This window comes from Bufo bufo, chromosome 7 (assembly GCF_905171765.1).
Source record: "Bufo bufo chromosome 7, aBufBuf1.1, whole genome shotgun sequence".
NCBI classification, from domain to species: Eukaryota; Metazoa; Chordata; class Amphibia; order Anura; family Bufonidae; genus Bufo; species Bufo bufo.
In genome coordinates, this window is record NC_053395.1 from 18348815 (window position 1) to 18370838 (window position 22024).

At 48.6% G+C, this 22024-nt stretch overlaps 1 protein-coding gene across 3 annotated transcripts in view; it reads right to left on the reverse strand.

The window, feature by feature from the left end:
• CFAP70 (cilia and flagella associated protein 70) overlaps window positions 1–22024 on the reverse strand; it is a 31938-nt gene that overhangs the window by 3140 nt on the left and 6774 nt on the right. For 2 of the 3 annotated variants that reach the window (XM_040440161.1, XM_040440163.1), the window contains 23 exons: window positions 21025–21104; window positions 20508–20684; window positions 18330–18512; window positions 18091–18185; window positions 17792–17891; window positions 17215–17352; window positions 16424–16579; window positions 15618–15707; window positions 14314–14405; window positions 13685–13745; window positions 13421–13612; window positions 13004–13135; window positions 10687–10812; window positions 9083–9216; window positions 8681–8796; window positions 8456–8605; window positions 7333–7497; window positions 7162–7256; window positions 6692–6844; window positions 6450–6611; window positions 2803–2892; window positions 2523–2624; window positions 2365–2412 (listed from right to left, as the gene is read on the reverse strand). In XM_040440161.1, coding sequence (XP_040296095.1) covers window positions 2365–2412; window positions 2523–2624; window positions 2803–2892; window positions 6450–6611; window positions 6692–6844; window positions 7162–7256; window positions 7333–7497; window positions 8456–8605; window positions 8681–8796; window positions 9083–9216; window positions 10687–10812; window positions 13004–13135; window positions 13421–13612; window positions 13685–13745; window positions 14314–14405; window positions 15618–15707; window positions 16424–16579; window positions 17215–17352; window positions 17792–17891; window positions 18091–18185; window positions 18330–18512; window positions 20508–20684; window positions 21025–21104 — 2837 coding nt within the window. The remainder of the gene's footprint in view (window positions 1–2364; window positions 2413–2522; window positions 2625–2802; window positions 2893–6449; window positions 6612–6691; window positions 6845–7161; window positions 7257–7332; window positions 7498–8455; window positions 8606–8680; window positions 8797–9082; window positions 9217–10686; window positions 10813–13003; window positions 13136–13420; window positions 13613–13684; window positions 13746–14313; window positions 14406–15617; window positions 15708–16423; window positions 16580–17214; window positions 17353–17791; window positions 17892–18090; window positions 18186–18329; window positions 18513–20507; window positions 20685–21024; window positions 21105–22024) is intronic. The other variant, XM_040440162.1, reaches the window with a different exon arrangement.

Sequence of the window (22024 nt, forward strand, 5' to 3'; positions counted from 1 at the left end):
ATATACATTATACTACCCAGTATATACCCCATATACAGTATACTACCAGTATATACCCCCATATACAGTATACTACCAGTATATACCCCATATACAATATACTACCCAGTATATACCCCCATATACAGTATACTACCAGTATATACCCCCATATACAGTATACTACCCAGTATATACCCCCATATACAGTATACTACCCAGTATATACAGTATACTATCAGTATATACCCCCATATACAGTAAACTACCAGTATATACCCCCATATACAGTATACTACCCAGTATATACCCCCATATACAGTATACTACCCAGTATATACCCCCATATACAGTATACTACCCAGTATATACAGTATACTACCAGTATATACCCCCATATACAGTATACTACCAGTATATACCCCCATATACAGTATACTACCAGTATATACCCCCATATACAATATACTACCCAGTATATACCCCCATATACAGTATACTACCAGTATATACCCCCATATACAGTATACTACCCAGTATATAGCCCCATATACAGTATAATACCAGTATACACCCCATATACAGTATACTACCCAGTATATAGCCCCACATATAGTATACTACCAGTATATACCCCCACATACAGTATACTACCAGTATATACCCCCATATACAGTAAACTACCCAGTATATACCCCCATATACAGTATACTACCAGTATATACCCCCATATACAGTATACTACCCAGTATATACCCCCATATACAGTATACTACCAGTATATACCCCCATATACAGTATACTACCAGTATATACCCCCATATACAGTATACTACCCAGTATATACCCCCATATACAGTATACTACCCAGTATATACCCCCATATACAGTATACTACCCAGTATATACCCCCATATACAGTATACTACCAGTATATAGCCCCATATACAGTATACTACCCAGTATATAGCCCCATATACAGTATACTACCCAGTATATACCCCCATATACAGTATACTACCCAGTATATACAGTATACTACCAGTATATACCCCCATATACAGTATACTACCAGTATATAGCCCCATATACAGTATACTACCAGTATATAGCCCCATATACAGTATACTACCAGTATATACCCCCATATACAGTATACTACCAGTATATAGCCCCATATACAGTATACTACCAGTATATAGCCCCATATACATTATACTACCCAGTATATACCCCATATACAGTATACTACCAGTATATAGCCCCATATACAGTATACTACCCAGTATATAGCCCCATATACAGTATACTACCCAGTATATAGCCCCATATACAGTATACTACCAGTATATAGCCCCACATACAGTATACTACCAGTATATAGCCCCACATACAGTATACTACCAGTATATAGCCCCATATACATTATACTACCAGTATATACCCCCATATACAGTATACTACCAGTATATACCCCCATATACAGTATACTACCCAGTATATACCCCATATACAGTATACTACCCAGTATATACCCCATATACAGTATACTACCAGTATATACCACCATATTCAGTATACTACCCAGTATATACCCCCACATACAGTATACTACCAGTATATACCCCCACATACAGTATACTACCAGTATATACCCCCATATACATTATACTACCCAGTATATACCCCCACATACAGTATACTACCAGTATATACCCCCACATACAGTATACTACCAGTATATACCCCCATATACATTATACTACCCAGTATATACCCCCACATACAGTATACTACCAGTATATACCCCCACATACAGTATACTACCAGTATATACCCCCACATACAGTATACTACCAGTATATACCCCCATATACAGTATACTACCCAGTATATACCCCCATATACAGTATACTACCAGTATATACCCCCATATACAGTATACTACCAGTATATACCCCCATATACAGTATACTACCCAGTATATACCCCCATATACAGTATACTACCAGTATATACCCCCATATACAGTATACTACCAGTATATACCCCCATATACAGTATACTACCCAGTATATACCCCCATATACAGTATACTACCCAGTATATACCCCCATATACAGTATACTACCCAGTATATACCCCCATATACAGTATACTACCCAGTATATACCTCCATATACAGTATATACCCCCATATCCCCATATACAGTATAATATCAGTATATACCCCCATATACAGTATATACCCCATTTTCCATCTCTTGTAAGGGGGCATCTTTTAATCTTACCCTTTCTCAGGAGGTCTGAACGCTCCCCTTACTGCCGCTGACTACAATGATGGGAGTTGTACCCTAGAGGGGCAGCGCACACAGGAGCACTCACCTTCCTGGTGTATTTGTATGACTGTTCGGCCTCCAGTTGTCTTCTCGTCTACGAGAAATATCATAAATGAGTAGTATAATGTGTAGACCCCTCCATCCTCGTGACTCCTCGGGTTAGGTTTCCACATGCTGGGTGGAGTAGTCCAGTTTCCCACTCACCTTCAGGCAGACGAGGGTCAGGTAGCCCCACACCTCCGCGTTACTGTTATTTAGGGCATTGGCCTCGGAGAGCGCGTCCTCCGCTTCCTGTAGCTCCTCAAGCTGGGAATGAAATGAGCAGTCTCAGAAATACTCTGCACGTACCAGATTCAAGACCTCTGCTTGCTGTCAGTGATTGGGAACATTCTTGTACATGTCCAACAGCTGTGAATGGATCTGGATGAGTCTCTCAATGTTTCCATTCAGTAACAGAAAGCAGAGGGAATGACTAAAACCTTACCCTGTAACAAGCGACGCCGACTCCCAGCCAGGTCAGGCAGGTTGGGGAGCGTCTACAGGCCTGCAGGTAAGTCTTCTTCGCCTTCTCAAACTGAAATATGAAGAACACGGAGAATACAGAGTATAGATACTGAGGTCAGTACATGTCCAGCTGCTGTAAATGTCTACTCAGTATGACGGCTGCCATATTGCTTTAGACATCTCTGCGGAGAGCTATCTGGACCGGGCGGGCTCCCATCTTTATACCTAATGTTATCCCATGGGGGGCGCTACAGTGAGGTATTCAGCTAAAGCACAGAAGGCTCCATGAGCGGGTGTCACTATGTCACACAGGGGCCTAGGGGTTGTTCCCAATCTGACAGTTTCAGTCTAGTCCACAGGTGTAGATGATCTTTCTGTCACCCGGGGGGGAAAAAAAGTCATTTTCCTGCCCTAGACCTAAATCTAAATGCCACAGCCACAGCATGTCACTAAAGCTGATTCTCTTATCCTGTATTACACTCCAGAGCTGCACTCACTATTCTGCTGGTGCAGTCACTGTGTACATACATTACTTATCCTGTACTGATCCTGAGTTACATCCTGTATTATACTCCAGAGCTGCACTCACTATTCTGCTGGTGCAGTCACTGTGTACATACATTACATTACTTATCCTGTACTGATCCTGAGTTACATCCTGTATTATACTCCAGAGCTGCACTCACTATTCTGCTGGTGCAGTCACTGTGTACATACATTACATTACTTATCCTGTACTGATCCTGAGTTACATCCTGTATAATAACACAGAGGCGTTCCCATGGTGATGGGGACGCTTCTAGTTAGAATATACTGAGAACTGTGTACATGACTGCCCCCTGCTGCCTGGCAGCACCCGATCTCTTACAGGGGGCTGTGATCAGCACAATTATTGTGCCAATCATAGCCCCCTGTGAGAGATCAGGTGCTGCCAGGCAGGAGGGGGCAGACCCCCTCCCTCCCCTGTAATAAATGTGACTAGTGCGCCCCCCCCCCCCCCTCTATATTCATTGGTGGCCAGTGCGGATGTGACCAGTGCGGCCTCACCTCTCTCCCCCCCCCCCCCATCATTGGTGGCCAGTGCGGATGTGACCAGTGCGGCCTCACCTCTCTCCCCCCCCCCCCATCATTGGTGGCCAGTGCGGATGTGACCAGTGCGGCCTCACCTCTCTCCCCCCCCCCCCCCATCATTGGTGGCCAGTGCGGATTCCCAGCATTAATAAATGTGCCCAGTGCGGCCTCACCTCTCCCCCCCCCATCATTGGTGGCCAGTGCGGATTCCCAGTATTAATAAATGTGCCCAGTGCGGCCTCACCTCTCCCCCCCCCCCATCATTGGTGGCCAGTGCGGATTCCCAGTATTAATAAATGTGCCCAGTGCGGCCTCACCTCTCCCCCCCCCATCATTGGTGGCCAGTGCGGATTCCCAGTATTAATAAATGTGCCCAGTGCGGCCTCACCTCTCCCCCCCCCCCATCATTGGTGGCCAGTGCGGATTCCCAGTATTAATAAATGTGCCCAGTGCGGCCTCACCTCTTCCCCCCCCCCTCATCATTGGTGGCAGCGGAGAGTTCCGATCGGAGTCCCAGTTTAATCGCTGGGGCTCCGATCGGTTACCATGGCAGCCAAGACGCTATGGTTACTTAGCAATAAATACAAGCATTATACTTACCTGCGAGCTGCAATGTCTGTGACCGGCCGGGCGCTCCTCCTACTGGTAAGTGAAAGGTCTGTGCGGCGCATTGCTTTTAGACAGACCTGTCACTTACCAGTAGGAGGAGCTCCCGGCCGGACACACATCGCAGCTCGCAGTCGCAGGTAAGTATAATGCTTGTATTTATTGCTAAGTAACCATGGCAGCCAAGACTGCAATAGCGTCTTGGCTGCCATGGTAACCGATCGGAGCCCCAGCGATTAAACTGGGACTCCGATCGGAACTCTCCGCTGCCACCAATGATGAGGGGGGGGGGGGGGGAGGCCGCACTGGGCACATTTATTAATACTGGGAATCCGCACTGGCCACCAATGATGGGGGGGGGGGGAGAGGTGAGGCCGCACTGGGCACATTTACTAATACTGGGAATCCGCACTGGCCACCAATGATGGGGGGGGGGGGGGGAGAGGTGAGGCCCCTGATCTCTTATATGGGGCTATGATATGCACAATTAACCCCTCAGGCGCAGCACCTGAGGGGTTAATTGTGCAGATCACAGCCCCCTGTAAGAGATCGGGTGCTGCCAGGCAGCAGGGGGCAGTCATGTACACCGTTCTCAGTATATTCTAACTAGAAGCGTCCCCATCACCATGGGAACGCCTCTGTGTTAGAATATACTGTCAGATCTGAGTTGTTCACGAAGTGAAAAATCTGGTCTGTAGAAAACTTACTGGGAATCCGCACTGCCGCACTGGCCACCAATGAATATAGAGGGAGGGGGGCCGCACTGGTCACATTTAATACTGGGGAGGAAGCCTAATTTCCAGGAACGGAATCCGCATAAAACGGATGACATACGTAATGACATACGAATGTCTTCCGTTTTTTGCGGATCCATTGACTTTGTATTGGTCCAGGATCCGATTTTTGCGGAAAAGAATAGGACATGTTTTATATTTTTTCGGACATGCGGAACGGAACAACGGAAACGGACAGCACACATTGTGCTGTCCGATTTTTTCCAGGACCCATTGAAAATGAATGGGTCCAGATCTGGTCCAGATCTGTTCCTGAAAAAACGGAACAGATCAGGAAAGAAAAAACGGACGTGTGAATGGACCCTAAGAATATACTGTCGGATTTGAGTTTTCACATGTTTCCGTTTTTTGCGGATCCGCAAAAAACGGATGACATACGGAAACATTTTCAGGAACAACGGATCCGCAAAAAACGGACCGAAAATCGGGATGTAGAAAAATACTGACGTGTGAATGTAGCCTTATACTCCAGAGCTGCACTCACTATTCTGCTGGTGCAGTCACTGTGTACATACATTACATTACTTATCCTGTACTGATCCTGAGTTACATCCTGTATTATACTCCAGAGCTGCACTCACTATTCTGCTGGTGCAGTCACTGTGTACATACATTACTTATCCTGTACTGACCCTGAGTTACATCCTGTATTATACTCCAGAGCTGCACTCACTATTCTGCTGGTGCAGTCACTGTGTACATACATTACTTATCCTGTACTGATCCTCAGTTACATCCTGTATTATACTCCAGAGCTGCACTCACTATTCTGCTGGTGCAGTCACTGTGTACATACATTACTTATCCTGTACTGATCCTCAGTTACATCCTGTATTATACTCCAGAGCTGCACTCACTATTCTGCTGGTGCAGTCACTGTGTACATACATTACTTATCCTGTACTGATCCTGTGTTACACCCTGTATTATATACTCCAGAGCTGCACTCACTATTCTGCTGGTGCAGTCACTGTGTACATACATTACTTATCCTGTACTGATCCTGTGTTACACCCTGTATTATACCCCAGAGCTCCGTGTGCACCGTGATGGGGCGTGGACACACGGCCGCTATCCGCACTTAGGTCATGTGAATGCCCGTTACTTGTGTTGTCAAGTCTGTTCTGGTTTTGTACAGTAAGTGGTGTGTACTTACCTCGCCCTCTTGGAGGTAGATGGATCCCAGGCGGAGATAGAAAGAGTGCAACTCTGAGGCATCAGCCACCAAACTGAGGGCATGCTCGTAACACTGGCGCGCCTCCCCCTTCCTGCCACTCATGTAGCGCACGTGCCCCGTGAGCGCCCACACGTCGGGGTTCTGTAATGGGGGAAACATGATTTCTAGGCCATGTCTGCCCGCCCCCCCCCTTCCCGTATCATGAAGGGACGGGCACTCACCTGGTGGTCCACCTGTGAAGCCTCCCGCAGGTTCTCATTGGCCGCCTCAAACTCCTTCCTCAGCAGGTGCACCTGGGCACACATGAGGTGGTACCGGCAGCTGGGCCCCCCATCCGGGCACAAGAGTTCATGCGCCAGCGCCCTCTGGACAAGCTGAAGCACACAAAAAAGTAAAACGTGCTGCAAATTTAGGACAGGTGCACGTTATGTCCCCGAGCCTCACTATTTTCAAGACCTCAGCTTGCTGTCAGTGAACAGGAACACCCAAAGGCTGTCCATGTCTAACACATCTCACAGCTGCTGGTTTGTTACAATGGTATCCTAGCCTGTGAGCAAAACAAACTGGTACATTTTACCTTCACTTTCAGGACAGGAGAGAGAATCGTGCACTGAGGGATAGAATTGTAACAAACCCTCAGCTGTGAGAAGTATCAGGGCCGTTAGTATTGGTTCCTGCTTATCATACAGACCTGCGTGGCGTTGACCTGTGCCAGGAATCTAGCGGCCTCCATGTAGATGCTGCTGGCAGCCGGTGAGGGGTTGTGGTTGGCGCCGGCCTCTACACCTGTGAATGAGAAATGTTGGGGGTCAGAGTGATGTCCAGGACCCCCCAGTACCGCAGGCCGGGGCGTCGTCATCACCTCCGTCAGTTCCAGCTTTGCTTTTAGGGACCGCCGATGAAGCAGACTTGGGGGCGAGTCCTGGGGTCTTCTCCTCTGGGGGTCGGCTGCTCATAGAAAGTCCTCCCGAGCTGGGCCGTCCTCGAAGAGATGGCGGCGCAGTCCTGTCAGTCCCTCCTCTAGAAGCTTTACACCATAAGGGCAAAAATAATGCATTAATAGGGATTCACTAGACTTTAGCAGCACAGAGTATTTCAGGATCTTGTGGAGGGCACTGACATGGCCACATGTGATAACGTAGAGCTGTATGTGACAGGGGCAGAGAGTGGAAGGAGCTGAGTCACACAGCAGCACAGAGTATTTCAGAATCTTGTGGAGGGCACTGACACATGGGATAACGCAAAGCTGTATGTGACGGAGCAGAGAGTGAAAGGGGCTAAACCCCACAGCAGCACAGAGTATTTCAGAATCTTGTGGAGGGCACTGACACATGGGATAACGCAAAGCTGTATGTGACGGAGCAGAGAGTGAAAGGGGCTAAAACCCACAGCAGCACAGAGTATTTCAGGATCTCGTGAAGGGCACTGACACATGTGATAACGCAAAGCTGTATGTGACGGGGCAGAGAGTGAAAAGGGCTAAAACCCACAGCAGCACAGAGTATTTCAGGATCTTGTGGAGGGCACTGACACGACCACGTCTGATAATACAGAGCTGTATATGATAGGAGCAGAGAATCGAAGGAGCTGAATCCCACAGCAGCACAGAGTATTTCAGGAGCTGATCTTGTGGAGGGCACTGACACATGTGATGATGCAGAGCTGTATGTGACAGGGGCAGAGAGTGGAAGGAGCTGAGTCACACAGCAGCACAGAGTATTTCAGGATCTTGTGGAGGGCACGGACACATGTGATGATGCAGAGCTGTATGTGACAGAGGCAGAGAGTGGAAGGAGCTGAGTCACACAGCAGCACAGAGTATTTCAGGATCTTGTGGAGGGCACTGACACGGCCACACGTGATGATGCAGAGCTGTGTATGACAGGGGCAGAGAGTGGAAGGAGCTGAGTCACACAGCAGCACAGAGTATTTCAGGGGGGGGCTCTCGTGTGATCCAGCACACCTCCTGCCACCCCCTCTCTCACCATTGTCACTGGCCTTTCCACCGCCCGGTTCCGCACAGTCAGACTGCTCCGCCCCTCTGTCCGCGGTTAGCGCCGCCTGGTGGAGTTTTCCTGCCTCGGAGAAAGCCATCTCCATCCTGATGTCATTTCCCTGGATCTCGTAGAACAGGCCTGGAGGACGGAGAGGAGGGCGGTCAGACGCTAAGCATGATGGGAGCCGGCGGTGCTGCGGGGGCTCATACTTACCCAGTATAGTCCAGGCCAGGGCGCTGCCGGGGGCCACACATGTAGCGTCCTCAAAGAACACCTCGGCGTCCTCGTGACTGTCCATGGTAAGCGCTACTATACCGCACAGGAGCAGGCTGCACACAGAACGCCATTACTACACCGTAGAGGCTAATGAGGGGCCCACAAACAGACCCACCCAGGGCCCCACATCACCATACCCCCATCATTATTAGAGCTGCACAGTCCCATGGGCCTCATTTATCAAAACCATCTAGTCTTAGTTCTGTCTGCACCTGGGAAAGTTGGGTGACTACCTAAATCAGCTTTATCATTCCAATGGGAGATGTCACCCAACTTTCCAAGGCTCCTGAGGGCCAAATCTGCACTCCTCCAGCCCCCGGGCTGCACTGAGGGGTTCACCTGTGTAAATCTTCCCGGTTTAGGGCCAAGGCCTCGTAGAAGCACTCCTGCGCTTTGATGTAGTCACCGACCAGTAGCTTAAAACAGCCGTAATCCAACCAGTGGTCGACGCGCTGACGGTCACGGGCCAGCCGCTGGAAAGGAAGGACACAGACAGGGCCACGTCAGTTAAGGGGCTCATTCTGCACCTATGGAGCAGATGTAAGAGGGAATGACGGCACTTAGACTACTTCGAGGGGAAGTCCTATCTACTTCAGAAAGCACATGGAAGGATACAGGAGCGCTTACTGATTATTAATCTTCCGGCTTTGACATTGGAGGGAGTTTCCCCCCCAACAAATTGTAATAAGAAGACCGTGGTATTTCAATTAATTTAGCTCCGTGGTATTTAGGAAATGACTGCCACACAGTGGTGATGAGAGGTACTGCAAGCGACAGCACTGAACCTATAGGGGGAGATTTATCAAACTGGTGTAAAGTAGAACTGGCTCAGTTGCCCATAGCAACCAATCAGATTCCACCTTTCATTGTCCAAAAGAGCTCTGAAAAATGAAAGGAGGAATGTGATTGGTTGCTATGGGCAACTGAGCCAGTTTTCTTTTACACCAGTTTTGATAAATCTCCCCCATAGGATGTACAGGAGGGGATGATTAAATTAAAAAAATTATCCTCCGCATTACGTAAGATTGGGAGAAGCGCGCAATTTGTGATCATTCAAAATAAATAGACATTTTGGGGGGTATTTTTTGCAATCCCTATATTGGAAAAGTGACCTGTTCACACTGCGCATGTTGGGGAAGGTTGTTCTATGGGAAGCCACGCCCAAAACAACCCTTGTCACGCCCCCTTTAGAAGACGGATTTAGAAAATGTCGTTCGCGGCCTCGGCCTCCACCTGCAGCCATTAGCGCGCTCTCCGTTCTTTTCTCCTCCTTTCATCTCATCTCTCGTTATCTTGGATTCATCAAAAGAAAGATTTCGGTGCGGCCGCGGTCTTCAAAGACTCCTTACAAGAAGGCCTCCGCACGGGACGGATACGTTTTCCGCCATGTTTACAGCAGTGAAATAGATGAGATTTTAATGAACTGTCATCCACTCGCCAATTTACATTGCGCAATTCATTTTTTCCCGCTGCAATTAACGTCCCTGCAAAGGGTGAAATCCGCAGCATCCTGTAAGCTGACACGGCGCGGATCTTTTGGGTGAGATTTGCGCTCGCTGATACCGTGAGGCCTCATGCACACACCCGTATTTTTGCTCTGCGTTTTTCTGCTTGTTGTCAGTGAACAGAAACTTTCTTGTTTAGAATCCGTCCTGATCATGTCCAACTGACACAGCGGCAGGGCCTGTTTAGGTGCGACCACGCGGCGCAGTTGTGTGGCGTTTGGAACTGCGCCCACCGGGCCCTAGTTTTATTAGTGAGACCACACTTTTAACGGCCCCTCCGATACCGTGCGGCCATTAACAATGCGTCCCATTAGTTTAATTAGGGCCCGGTTCTCGGTGGCAGCACAGTCACATCCCTTACAAGACAGAGAGCCCTGATACACTGTCACGAGCCGCGCAGCTGTGTGAGCAGGACTGGATGACGTGATGTTTCCTCACCTCCTGATAATACATCTCTGCCAGGTTATAATCTTCAGTTATTTCGGCCTCCTTGGCGAATCGTAGAAGCTGCTCGGTGTCCGTCATGGGGGCCGGAGGCGCCTCTTCTCTGTCATCAAACAGGGTCTGCAGTGAAGACGATCAGTACAGCAAACATGTCGATTAAAGGGTATGTCAAACTGGCTCAGTTGCCCATAGCAACCAATCAGATTTCTCCTTTCATTTTGGACAGCCCCTTTGGAAAATGAAAGGTGGAATCTGATTGGTTGCTATGGACAACTAAGCCAGTTCTACATGACACCAGTTTAATAAATGACCCCCTTTGTGTCTACACCTCCTATGAGTTCCCATGGTTACAGACTACAAACTCTTTGAAGTCTGGTCCTGCGATCACGTGTTAGGCTGCCCGTAAACATTAGATAGTGTTGGCCATACCTACGCTCAGCGGACAGCTATTCCTCCCACTCCCCCATACACTTGTACATCGGGCTCGGCTGAGAGTGTGTGTCCTTAAGAGCCCATTCGCACAACTGTATTTTTATGTCCGCAATTTTTCGGATTGGATGAATAATCATTCATTTCAATGGGGCCGGATACGGATAGCAAACTTTTATCTGTCCGCATCTGCACTTCCGTTCCGCGGCCCCACAATAGTGAGGCTACATGCACACGAACGTTGTTTGTTTCCGTGTCCATTCCGTTTTTTTTTGCGGATAGGATGCGGACCCATTCATTTCAATGGGTTTACAAAAAACGCAGACAGCACACCGCATGCTGTCCGCACCAGTATGTCCGTTCCGTAGCCCCGCAAACAAAAAAGAACATGTCCTTAATGTCTGTTTTAGACATTGTTACAATGGATCCGCAAAAAAAAAAAAAAAACGGATGGCATATGGATGTGTGGATGTAGCCTAAGAGGGGGCGACATCCGTGTGCATTCCGTATTTTATGTAACGGAACAGCTGGCCCTTCATAGAACTGTACTATCCTTACATGTTCTATTTGTTTGCGGAACAGAAATACGGACATACGGAAACGGAATGCACACGGAGTAACTTCCGTTTTTTTTGCGAACCCATTGAAGTGAAAAGTTCCGCATACGGTCCGCAAAAAAAACGGAACGGACACAGAAAGAAAATACGTTGGTGTGCATGAGCCGTAAGGGCTTGTTCACACGACGGTATGTCTTTTTCAGTGTTTTGCAGGCCGTTTTTCCCGGATCCGTTTTTTTTTCCAGTAGTGTTTCCGGTTCCATTTTTCCGTATGGCATATACAGTATACAGTAATTACATAGAAAAAATTGGGTTGGGCATAAAATTTTCAATGGATGCTTTTGCAAAAACGGAACGGATACGGAGTACATTCCGTATGTGTTCCGTTTTTTTTGCGGACTGATTGACTTGAATGGAGCCACGGAACGTGATTTGCGGGCAATAATAGGACATGTTCTATCTTTTAACCGAACGGAAATAGGGAAACGGAATGCATACATTCCGATTTTTTTTGGTGCGGAACCATTGAAATTAATGGTTCCGTATACGGAACGCAAAAAACGTTTGTGTGAGCATTTGCGGATCCGCAATACATGGGCACCGTTCCGTGGCCATTCCGCATCACGGATGCGGACCCATTCATTTCAATGGGCCCACAAATTCGGAGATACGGAATGGTGCGGAACGGAAGCACTACGGAGTGCTTTCTGGTGTTCCGTTCCGTGCTTCCGCACCGCAAAAAGATAGACCTTGCTCTATCTTTTTGCGGAACGGAAGGATCACGGACCCATTCAAGTGAATAGGTCTGCGATCCCCATGCGCCTGCCCCACAGCACGGGCTTCACACGTGGCTGAGGCGTCCTTCCCGATCCTTCTTGCTCCTGAAATCTGCTGCCAGGGGGGAGACAGGACCCCCACACACATCAGATGGCTTAGATGTGTACACGTTTAGGGAGAGCGTGGGGCACATTTACTAAGGGACTTAGGCGTAAAACAGTCGCAAGTTCACTTTTCTAACCGGCTGAGCCAGTTTTCCGCCGTGTTCACCAGCCGAGCGTGTCGGGCACCGGCAAATTTACTAACATTTATGCCTGGAAACTAAAACCTACGCCAGCCAGGTGCCAGGACCGCCAACAGATGCCCACACCTCGTCATAAATTAGACAAACCTAACGCAGCGCAGAGGGGGAACATAAGCCACTCCTAATAAATGTGCTGCTATGACTGCAGGATCAGACTACACAGGGAGTATTTGGAGTCTGTTGCCATGGAGACACATAAGTCTACTCAGTCAGCATTTCTCCAGGCCTCTCCCCCGTTCTGTACCTTGTTGAGAGCGCTGTGCATCTGATCCACGAGGTAGACGTAGAGCTCGCTCAGGAACGCCTGCAGCTGATCGTGGTCCTCGAAGGCGGTGGTCTTCAGGTACTTCTCCCTCACAATCTTCACCACCGAGTGCTGCACACACATGTAGTTATTTTACCATTGAAATGTACATTTATTTTATTTTTTAGGTTTCCTTCAGGCTCATGAATACAATTCAAAGAGTGCAGTGAAGACTGACAAGGAGCAGTGGAGAATGCCAGAGTCTGAAGGAAGCCATTTGATGACAATTCTATGCCATCAGTAGTGGTCACCCACCATCTGCTACCAACGTCTGGTACCACGTCAGGAAGGCCAGATACGATATTAATACAGGACGACTGAGAAAAATCTTACAACAGAATGAAAGGGTTAAACCACCTTGAGCTGTTCCTTGAAGGCAAAGTATTTTCCGGAGCAGTTTAGCTCGTAGTTGAGCTGACACTTTTGCTCCTCCAGGACCTGTGGATCCACGTCTATGGCACTGGCCTCTTGCTGCCCAAACAGCTGGCAGTAGTCGTCCAAGATGGCGCTGGTTATGCTGCTGACCTGGCCGTGGTAATCTGCGACCGCCTGAGGAGGAGACACACGGGTCAAGATGAATACTGCCCTATGTGTGAACAGGCACGTACGGCGAGCGCTCACCTTCTGTGCCCCGGCCGTGCGCCGACCGAGCTGAGGCCTGGCGGGGACCAGCTCCTTCACCCTGCAACGATCAAGGTGGTTTCAGTAAGTGACAGAGGAGAAGTCCCACATCTACCACCGAGGTTCCAGAAGTCTAAAGACCGGCCAATCATCGAAAACTGGGTCAAAGAGATCCGAGCAACCTGTGGCGCTACAGATGCTGCAAAACTACAACCCCCATCATGGCTGTCAGTGCATGCTGGGAGTCACGGTTTCACAACAGCTGGACAGCCACAGGCTGAGGACCGCTGATGTATATGAAGATTGAGACTTAAAGAATTAAAAAAAATTCTTTCAGCTCTTCCTCATTTCCCCAGGGCTCAGCCATGTCCCCCCTCCTCCTCACTGTCCTGTCCTGGCTGCAGCAGGCGCCCCCCTCTTCCCTGTCTGCAGTAGAACTAAATTATTGTTAAGCCCCGCCCCATGCCTAAGCCCCACCCCCTGACTAACCCCTGTGTTCTCTGCAGGACTGTTCTGCATTATACTCCAGAGCTGCACTCACACTTCTGCTAGATCTAGCGCTTGACTCTCCCAGCATTCCCTGCGTGTTCTGGTGGTGGACACCAGACTGTGGAGGTAACGTCACTCACCTCAAAGCCATCTCCTCAGCCATGCGCTTAGGGACTAATGGTTTCTCCAGAGTCAGCTCCAGCACCAGGTATGTCCCGGAATCCACATATTGCTGTGGAGAGATGAGTCATGTGACCAGTCATGTGACATGTGCCGCTGATAACGGTAGCGATTCTGATCAAACCTGTTCCGGGGGGGACCATAGAATGGCTGCTTCTCCTGACTTACCTTGGCTTTCACGCAGTCACACAGGTCGTGTGCATGTAGCCTAAAACAAAATCCTATATAGGCCTCATGCACACGAGCGTTGTGTGTTTTGCGGTCTGCAAATTGCATATCCGCAAAACCCCCGATGGCGTCCGGGTGCTGCGGAACAGCACGGACAGCCATTGATATAACTGACTATTCTTATCCGCAAAACGGACAAGAATAGGACAGGTTAACTTTTTTTTGCGGGGCTACGGAACGGAACAACGGATGCGGACAGCACGCGGAGTGCTGTCCGCATCTTTTGCGGCCCCATTGAAGTGAATGGGTCCGAATCCAAGCCGCAAAAACTGCGGCTCGGATGCGGACCAAAACAACGATCGTGTGCATGAGGCCTTAGGCTACATGCACACGACCGTATGTGTTTTGCGATCCACAAATTGCCGATCCGCAAAAAAAATAAACTGATGACATCCGTATGCCATCCGTTTTTTTTTTTTGCGGATCCATTGTGACAATGCCTAAAACGGACAAGAATAGGACATGCTCTAATTTTTTTGCGGGGCTACGGAACGGACATACTGATTGAAATGAAAGGGTCCACATCCTATCCGCAAAAAAAAACAACGGAACAGACACGGAAACAAACAACGTTCGTGCGCATGAAGCCTTATCAAGGGGTTGCAGCAAAGTGCATTATCTCACATGACCACCAGAGGGCAGCACAAGTCAAGAGCTACTGGAAGGCAATGAGGGTTGATGACTAGTTTTTCGGTTAGGTGTGTGACCCTAGATCCATGCTGCGGCCTTAGGCCTCACGCACATGACTGTGTCCGTTTTGCAGTCCGCAAATTGCGGATCCGCAAAACACGGCTGTCGGCTGCGTGCGGTCCGCATTTTGCGGAATGGAACGTCTTGCCCTCAATACAGCAGTCCTATCCTTGTTCGTAATATGGACAAGGATAGGACATTTTTTTTTTTTTTTTGCGGGGCTGCAGAAAGGACATGCGGATGGGTCCGCATCAGATCCGCAAGAAATCCGGCTCGGGTACAGACCCAAACAACGGCCATGTGCCTGAGGCCTTACACGATAAGTATGTGCCCCCCTCACATGTACCTGCCCCTCGATGTTGGCCGATGCCGTCTGATTTGTCCCTGCTGGGTCAATGTCTGCCACCTCTGACGGTCTCAACACAGCGGACATCTGCTGAAAGAAAGAAAGCGTCTTTAAGCCCCCGACCCTCGGAGTGTAAATCCATACTTCATACCCCGCCTGTGACACGATCCACAATGTGACAGTCTACTATACACAATTACGGTTCCCTCTAACCTGCGGCACGCAAGGCGTCCGCTCTTAGCGCTGTGGTGGGACAATGGCCGTCATGTCTGGCGCCTCAAGGTCGTAAGACTCCTCTGGGCAGCAGCACTTCTCATCCCGAGCTCCCAGGATGCTTTGCGGGTGATTATAAAGGACTTACCTGCTTCTCTGCGATCATCTACCAGCAGGGTTGTATAATACAATAATTCTGTTCCAGTTTCAAGATCTCTGCTAGCTGTCAGTGACCGGAGACATTCACGTCTACAATCCTCACCTCACCCGTGTCAGTTGGACAAGATCAGGACAGAGTGGAAAGAAGACTGCTTTCATCCACTAACAGCAAGCAGAGATCTTGAACCCGTTGAGGAATCCAAAAACAAACTAACCATTTTTCAATGGTAAAAGCTTCATTTACTGTCATCTGGAAAAAAACGGCCAATAGCGACCAATCGGGGGAACAGCATTCACTGTGAAGTGAAAGCAGCAATCTGATTGGTTGCTTTGGGCAACGCCCCTGCTTAACGTTCAGACTTGATATTGTGAATCGGCCGCCCACGGATGTCTGGTGACCGGTCACACGTTACGCTCTCGTGTGTGGCGCTCACCCGTCTGCTGCTGTCTTTCTCCTTGGCGCCCTTCTCGTCTCTGGCAAGGCGGCTGGGCGCCGGCTTCACGTGAGGAGAGCTGAGGCCTGGCTGGAGTTTACTCATAAGGCTGTTCTGACGGGCAAAGTCACGCAGGACGCTGTGATGACATTTCGTCTATGAGAAGAAGAGGCAGAGGCGATCAGAGAAAGTAATACTGTATATAGAGGGCCCTCGGACGTGTCCAGAGATGTTAGCAGGGGTGGGGGGCCTCAGCTTAAAGGCTATGTACACCTTTGGGGGCAACTTTTTATTATTATTATTATTATTGCATTGTACTCATTTTGAGCTAAAAATCTTTTTTTTTTCAATGTTGAGCCCTTTTCTCTGTACAGTCTTGAGATTCTCTAGTAGCATGCTCTGCATTTTCACTCTGTCAGGCAGCTCAGCTCTCTCCGACCTCTGACCTTATAAATATTTTTAATAAAGACCAATTGAAAAAATTATTTTTAGCCCAAAATGAGCAAATTACAACAAGTCTAGATACATGTGTCCTGCACTGACACATTGTAACAAACTAAAAGAGAGATTGGTGCTGCTGATGTGCTTAGCTCACAGAGGATTTGTCAAGACTGGATACAATGGTAACAAACCCTCAGCTGTGAGTATAAGATCAGGAGAGGTTTACAGCCTCCATAAGATACAGAACAGGAAACAAACAAGCTGTGCCTGGCATGCGGGGGTATCTTGGGTAAAAATCTTTATAATCGGAGGTAATAAGAGGCCGTTTTTCTCGCGCTCCTCCCCCGTACCTTCTCTAGCACCTCTGCATCCTGATAGGCCAGAATTCTGTAGGCGCCGCGCAGGCGTTTGACTCCCGGATACAGCAGGGGAACCATGTTCACATAGGCCACCCCATGGAAAGAGACCGCTGCGTCCTCGTCACCCTGCTGGTGGAGCAGAAACACAAGCTTCAGATCTACACGCTCATAGACATGGACTGTCTTAGATTGTAAGCTCTTGTGGATAGACTGCATCCTCCATTTGGAATACGATATTAACGAACCGTGCCCACGGCCTATAATCAGCTTATTTGACTAATGTACCACGTCTAGTGTCCACCCTGCATGAATGGGAAACTTGTCCCCGAGCTACAGTGCTTGTGATCGGTGCTAGGTGGCGCCACATGGAGGCCAGAGCAATAAATGTACCCACTGCAGTGACCACTAGAGGGAGATTACTGAAGACAAATTTACTATAGAGTACAATGGGAGCTGTATAAATCCCCATGCGGTGAGCTCCCTCTAGTGGTGACAGAATTCCATTGTAGGTACGCTTTAGGATAAGACCCCGCTGAGTGTTTAGGTCATTGTTACTCGGGGCACTTACTTTTTCTGCTTTTCCTGCTTTGGATTTGCCGGCAGGGGAAAAAGGGGCCCTCATTATCTCCACCGGCCAGTACCGGCACTCTGCAATCCGCTTCTGCAAACTGGGGGATTCAATAAAGTTGATGAAATATGAATGGGGCACAACATATTGACAGCAAGCAGGTTTATTACAGTGACATGGTAAATGCTTGGAAGCCATGCTATGATAGGCTGAACAAAGGACTAACTAAACACAAGGGGGGCCCCATAACGGAGCCCCCCTCCTACATGATATGTATGTATGGAACCCCTGACGGTCACCTGATCACTGCGGACTGGTCGAGGTAGCAGCGTCTCTCTGTGTCCCACGTCACTCGCTTTTTATGGGTCTCGGCTTCGACGCGGAAGTCCTTGTCCTGCAGCAAAACGTGGCAGTGACCAGATTATAGAGCGAACGGTGCAACCAATCGGATTCCAGCTTTCAGATCTACAACGCTGGCTGCGATACAAAACTAGAGACCTGATTGGTTGTTATGGGAAAACCCCTCCCCCTGGTTCACCTCTTTGCGGTTCAGTTCTCCGTCTTCATCTTCGTAGGGCCCTGAGAGAATGAAGGATTCTGGGATATGCTGAGCTCCTGGCGCTGAGATGCTGCTCATGGGCCACCTCTTCTGCCGCGAGACTGGCTCGCTCTCCCCGCCGCCTTTCAGGACGCCATTGGAAAAGATCAGAGTGGAATCTCTCTGCACCGAAACAGAGGAGAGGATGCGATAATGTGAAGAGAAGAACCCGGGAGGAGCAGTGGGTAGTGGTAACAAGGGGAGTGGCCTTACTGAGGGGTGTGGCTTAGATAAAAAGACATAGCTAAATATATTGACACCTCCTATATTAATAACAGACCCCAGATCAGACCCCTAAATATATTCAGCAGCCCTACATTATCACACCCCTAGAGAAAAACCCCTATATTCAGATCCCTTACATTGATATCAGACCCAAGACCAGACCCCTAAACTAATGTCAGACCCCAGACCAGAATTGACTCCATAAATATATTCGTACCCCCTATATTATTATTAGACTCCAGACCCGACCCTCTATATTAATATAAAGCCCAGATCAGACCCGTACATTAATACCACACCCTAGCTCAAACCCTTTAAAATGATTCAGACCCCCTTATATTAATATCAGACACCAGACCAGACCCCTTTATTATTATTAGACCCAGACCAGACCCCTATATTAATATCAGACACCAGACCAGACCCCTATATTAATATCAGACCCCAGACCAGACCCCTATATTAATATCAGACCCCAGACCAGACCCCTATATTATTATTAGACCCCAGACCAGACCCCTATATTAATATCAGACCCCAGACCAGACCCCTATATTAATATCAGACACCAGACCAGACCCCTATATTAATATCAGACACCAGACCAGACCCCTATATTATTATTAGACCCAGACCAGACCCCTATATTATTATTAGACCCCAGACCAGACCCCTATATTATTATTAGACCCAGACCAGACCCATTTTCTATTATTAAATCCAGACCAGAACCCTATATTAATATCAGCCCCCCCCCACATATATTCAGCAGCTCTACATTATCAGACCCCAGATAAGACCCCTATATTCAGATCCACTATATTAATATCAGACACCAGACCAGACCCCTATATTAATATCAGACCCCAGACCAGACCCCTATATTAATATCAGACCCCAGACCAGACCCCTAAATTAATGTTAGACCCCAGACGAGAATTGACTCCCAAAATATATTCGGACCCCCTACATTATTATTAGACTCCAGACCCGACCCTCTATATTAATATAAAGCCCAGATCAGACCCATACATTAACACCACACCCTAGCTCAAACCCTTTAAAATGATTCAGACCCCCTTATATTAATATCAGACACCAGACCAGACCCCTATATTATTATTAGACCCCAGACCAGACCCATTTTCTATTATTAAATCCAGACCAAAACCCTATATTAATATCAGACCCCAGATCAGACCCCTATATTAATATCAGACCCCTATATTAATATCAGACCCCAGATCAGACCCCTATATTAATATCAGCCCCCCCACATATATTCAGCAGCTCTACATTATCAGACCCCAGATAAGACCCCTATATTCAGATCCATTATATGAATATCAGACCCCTATAGTATTATTAGACCCCAGACCAGACCCCTATATTATTATTAGACCCCAGACCAGACCCATTTTCTATTATTAAATCCAGATCAGAACCCTATAATAATATCAGACACCAGACCAGACCCCTATATTAATATCAGCCCCCCCCTACATATATTCAGCAGCTCTACATTATCAGACCCCAGACCAGACCCTCCTCCTGGCTTTAGTTCCGCTCCGGGACCACTACACTGGATCCTGAGGACGGTAAGTGCACAGGCCGCTATTATTCAATAGATAATGGGGCGATTTTGTTATTTTCTGCGCCCCCTCCCTGGTCTCTGGGTGAAACCCATATCTACCAGGTGACCGGGTGAGGGAGGCTAAACATCGGGCTGACGCGGCTGCGGTATGTTCTATACGGTCTGTACATACACTCTGTACTGTGCCCTCCTGCAGGAAAACACTACTCCCCGAATCCAGTGTAGCCAGCAGAACTGTGATTGCAGCTCTGGAGCGTAAGTCTAGGTGTGCTGACCGACACAGAGACGTCATATCATACCTCTCCCACTGACGGTATCTGAAGGCTGGTCACGTAATTATACTGCGGCCCGGTGGGCGTCCAGGAGTCAGGGGCGCAGTAGGCGGCTTCCATGGTCACTCGCAGCAGGTTCCCCTGACTTATCTGTGACTGAGCGAGTAAGGGCATCGGGACGGACACGGCCACCTCCAGGCCGGGCTGAAATGTGAAGTGGACAAGGGCCGTGAGCGTCTACGTATCTAATACTGTCTTCAATGAAACAACTATTTCCAGATCGTTGCTTGCTGTCAGTGAATGGACACATTCCAGTCTCCATCCTGGTCCTCTGGATACGTTTGTTACAATGTATCTCTGTAGGTCAGAGCAGCCTGTCCAGAGGTGGATTTTCTGGCTGGGATATAAGGTAACAAACCTTCAGCTGTGAGAAGTAACAGAACTAAGGGAGTAAAAGTAGAATGTTGCAATTTGCTGACAGCAAGCAGAGATCTTGGAAATGTGTGTTAATCGAAATAGAAAGGTGTTTTTTTTTATTTATTACCTTGGCCTCTGGGTTGGCAGCTTCCAGAGGAGACCCGTGGACCGGGTGCAGGGGGACAGTGACCCTGAAATTACATTCACCTGAAGATACAAGAAGATGGAGAAGATTAGAGAAGACCGCTAGAGAGCAGGAGGACTATTGGGGTCCTCCATCAGCCATAACATTAATACCACTGATAGTCTGGTGGCAGAGTCGGGGGTGCCAAGTGAACGGCCAGTCCTTCAAGTTGTTGAGATGGAAGCAGAAAAAATGAGCGAGGCTGAGGATCTGAGCGAGGGTCTCCAAAATGGCCGGTCTGGGGGTGATCCCGGCATGTAGAGGTCGGTACCTAGTAAAAGTGGTCCTAAGAAGGACACCCGGAGTGAAAGCTAGCCCCTCTGGTCCGATCCCACAGAGAAGCTAGCGTAGAGCACATTTCTGACAACGTGTAAGCTGGCGATGACGGGAAGGTGTCAGGACGCGCACAGCACACTATGGCGGGTGTTTTAATGTTATGGCCTGGTAGTGGGTCTATCCAGGTGACAACCATGAATGTGCAAGCTGCTGGGCAGAGGAATATGGCATCTTCACTACGGGAGTCTGCGGGAGGGGAAGGGGCTAGCAGAGGGCAACCTGGTATCTGTAGTGCCCGCAGGAGAGCGACCGAGCTGCTGGAAGGTAAGTCGCCCTCCGTGTAACAATATGAGACTCGGATCGATGTCTTTCTGGTTACAAGGCGTCTGCAGACTGCACCAGCTAGGGGTTACCCTGCGGAAACAAACGGGGAGGGGGCATATAATGTCAGCATGGCAAATGCTCAGCTCTGCGGGCGCTGCAGCTGGCAGAATGAAAAGCATCCAAGAAATGCGGATCAGCGATGAGAGAAGTCAGAGGGAGAGCGGCCAAATCTCAAACCACCTGCTAAGTACCCAAGAGCCCTGATCTCGCCACGTAGTGCGGCCCCGCTCCTGGGCATCGGTCACTGCAGCTCTTCTTACTAAGCTCTAGGGGGGGGGGGGGG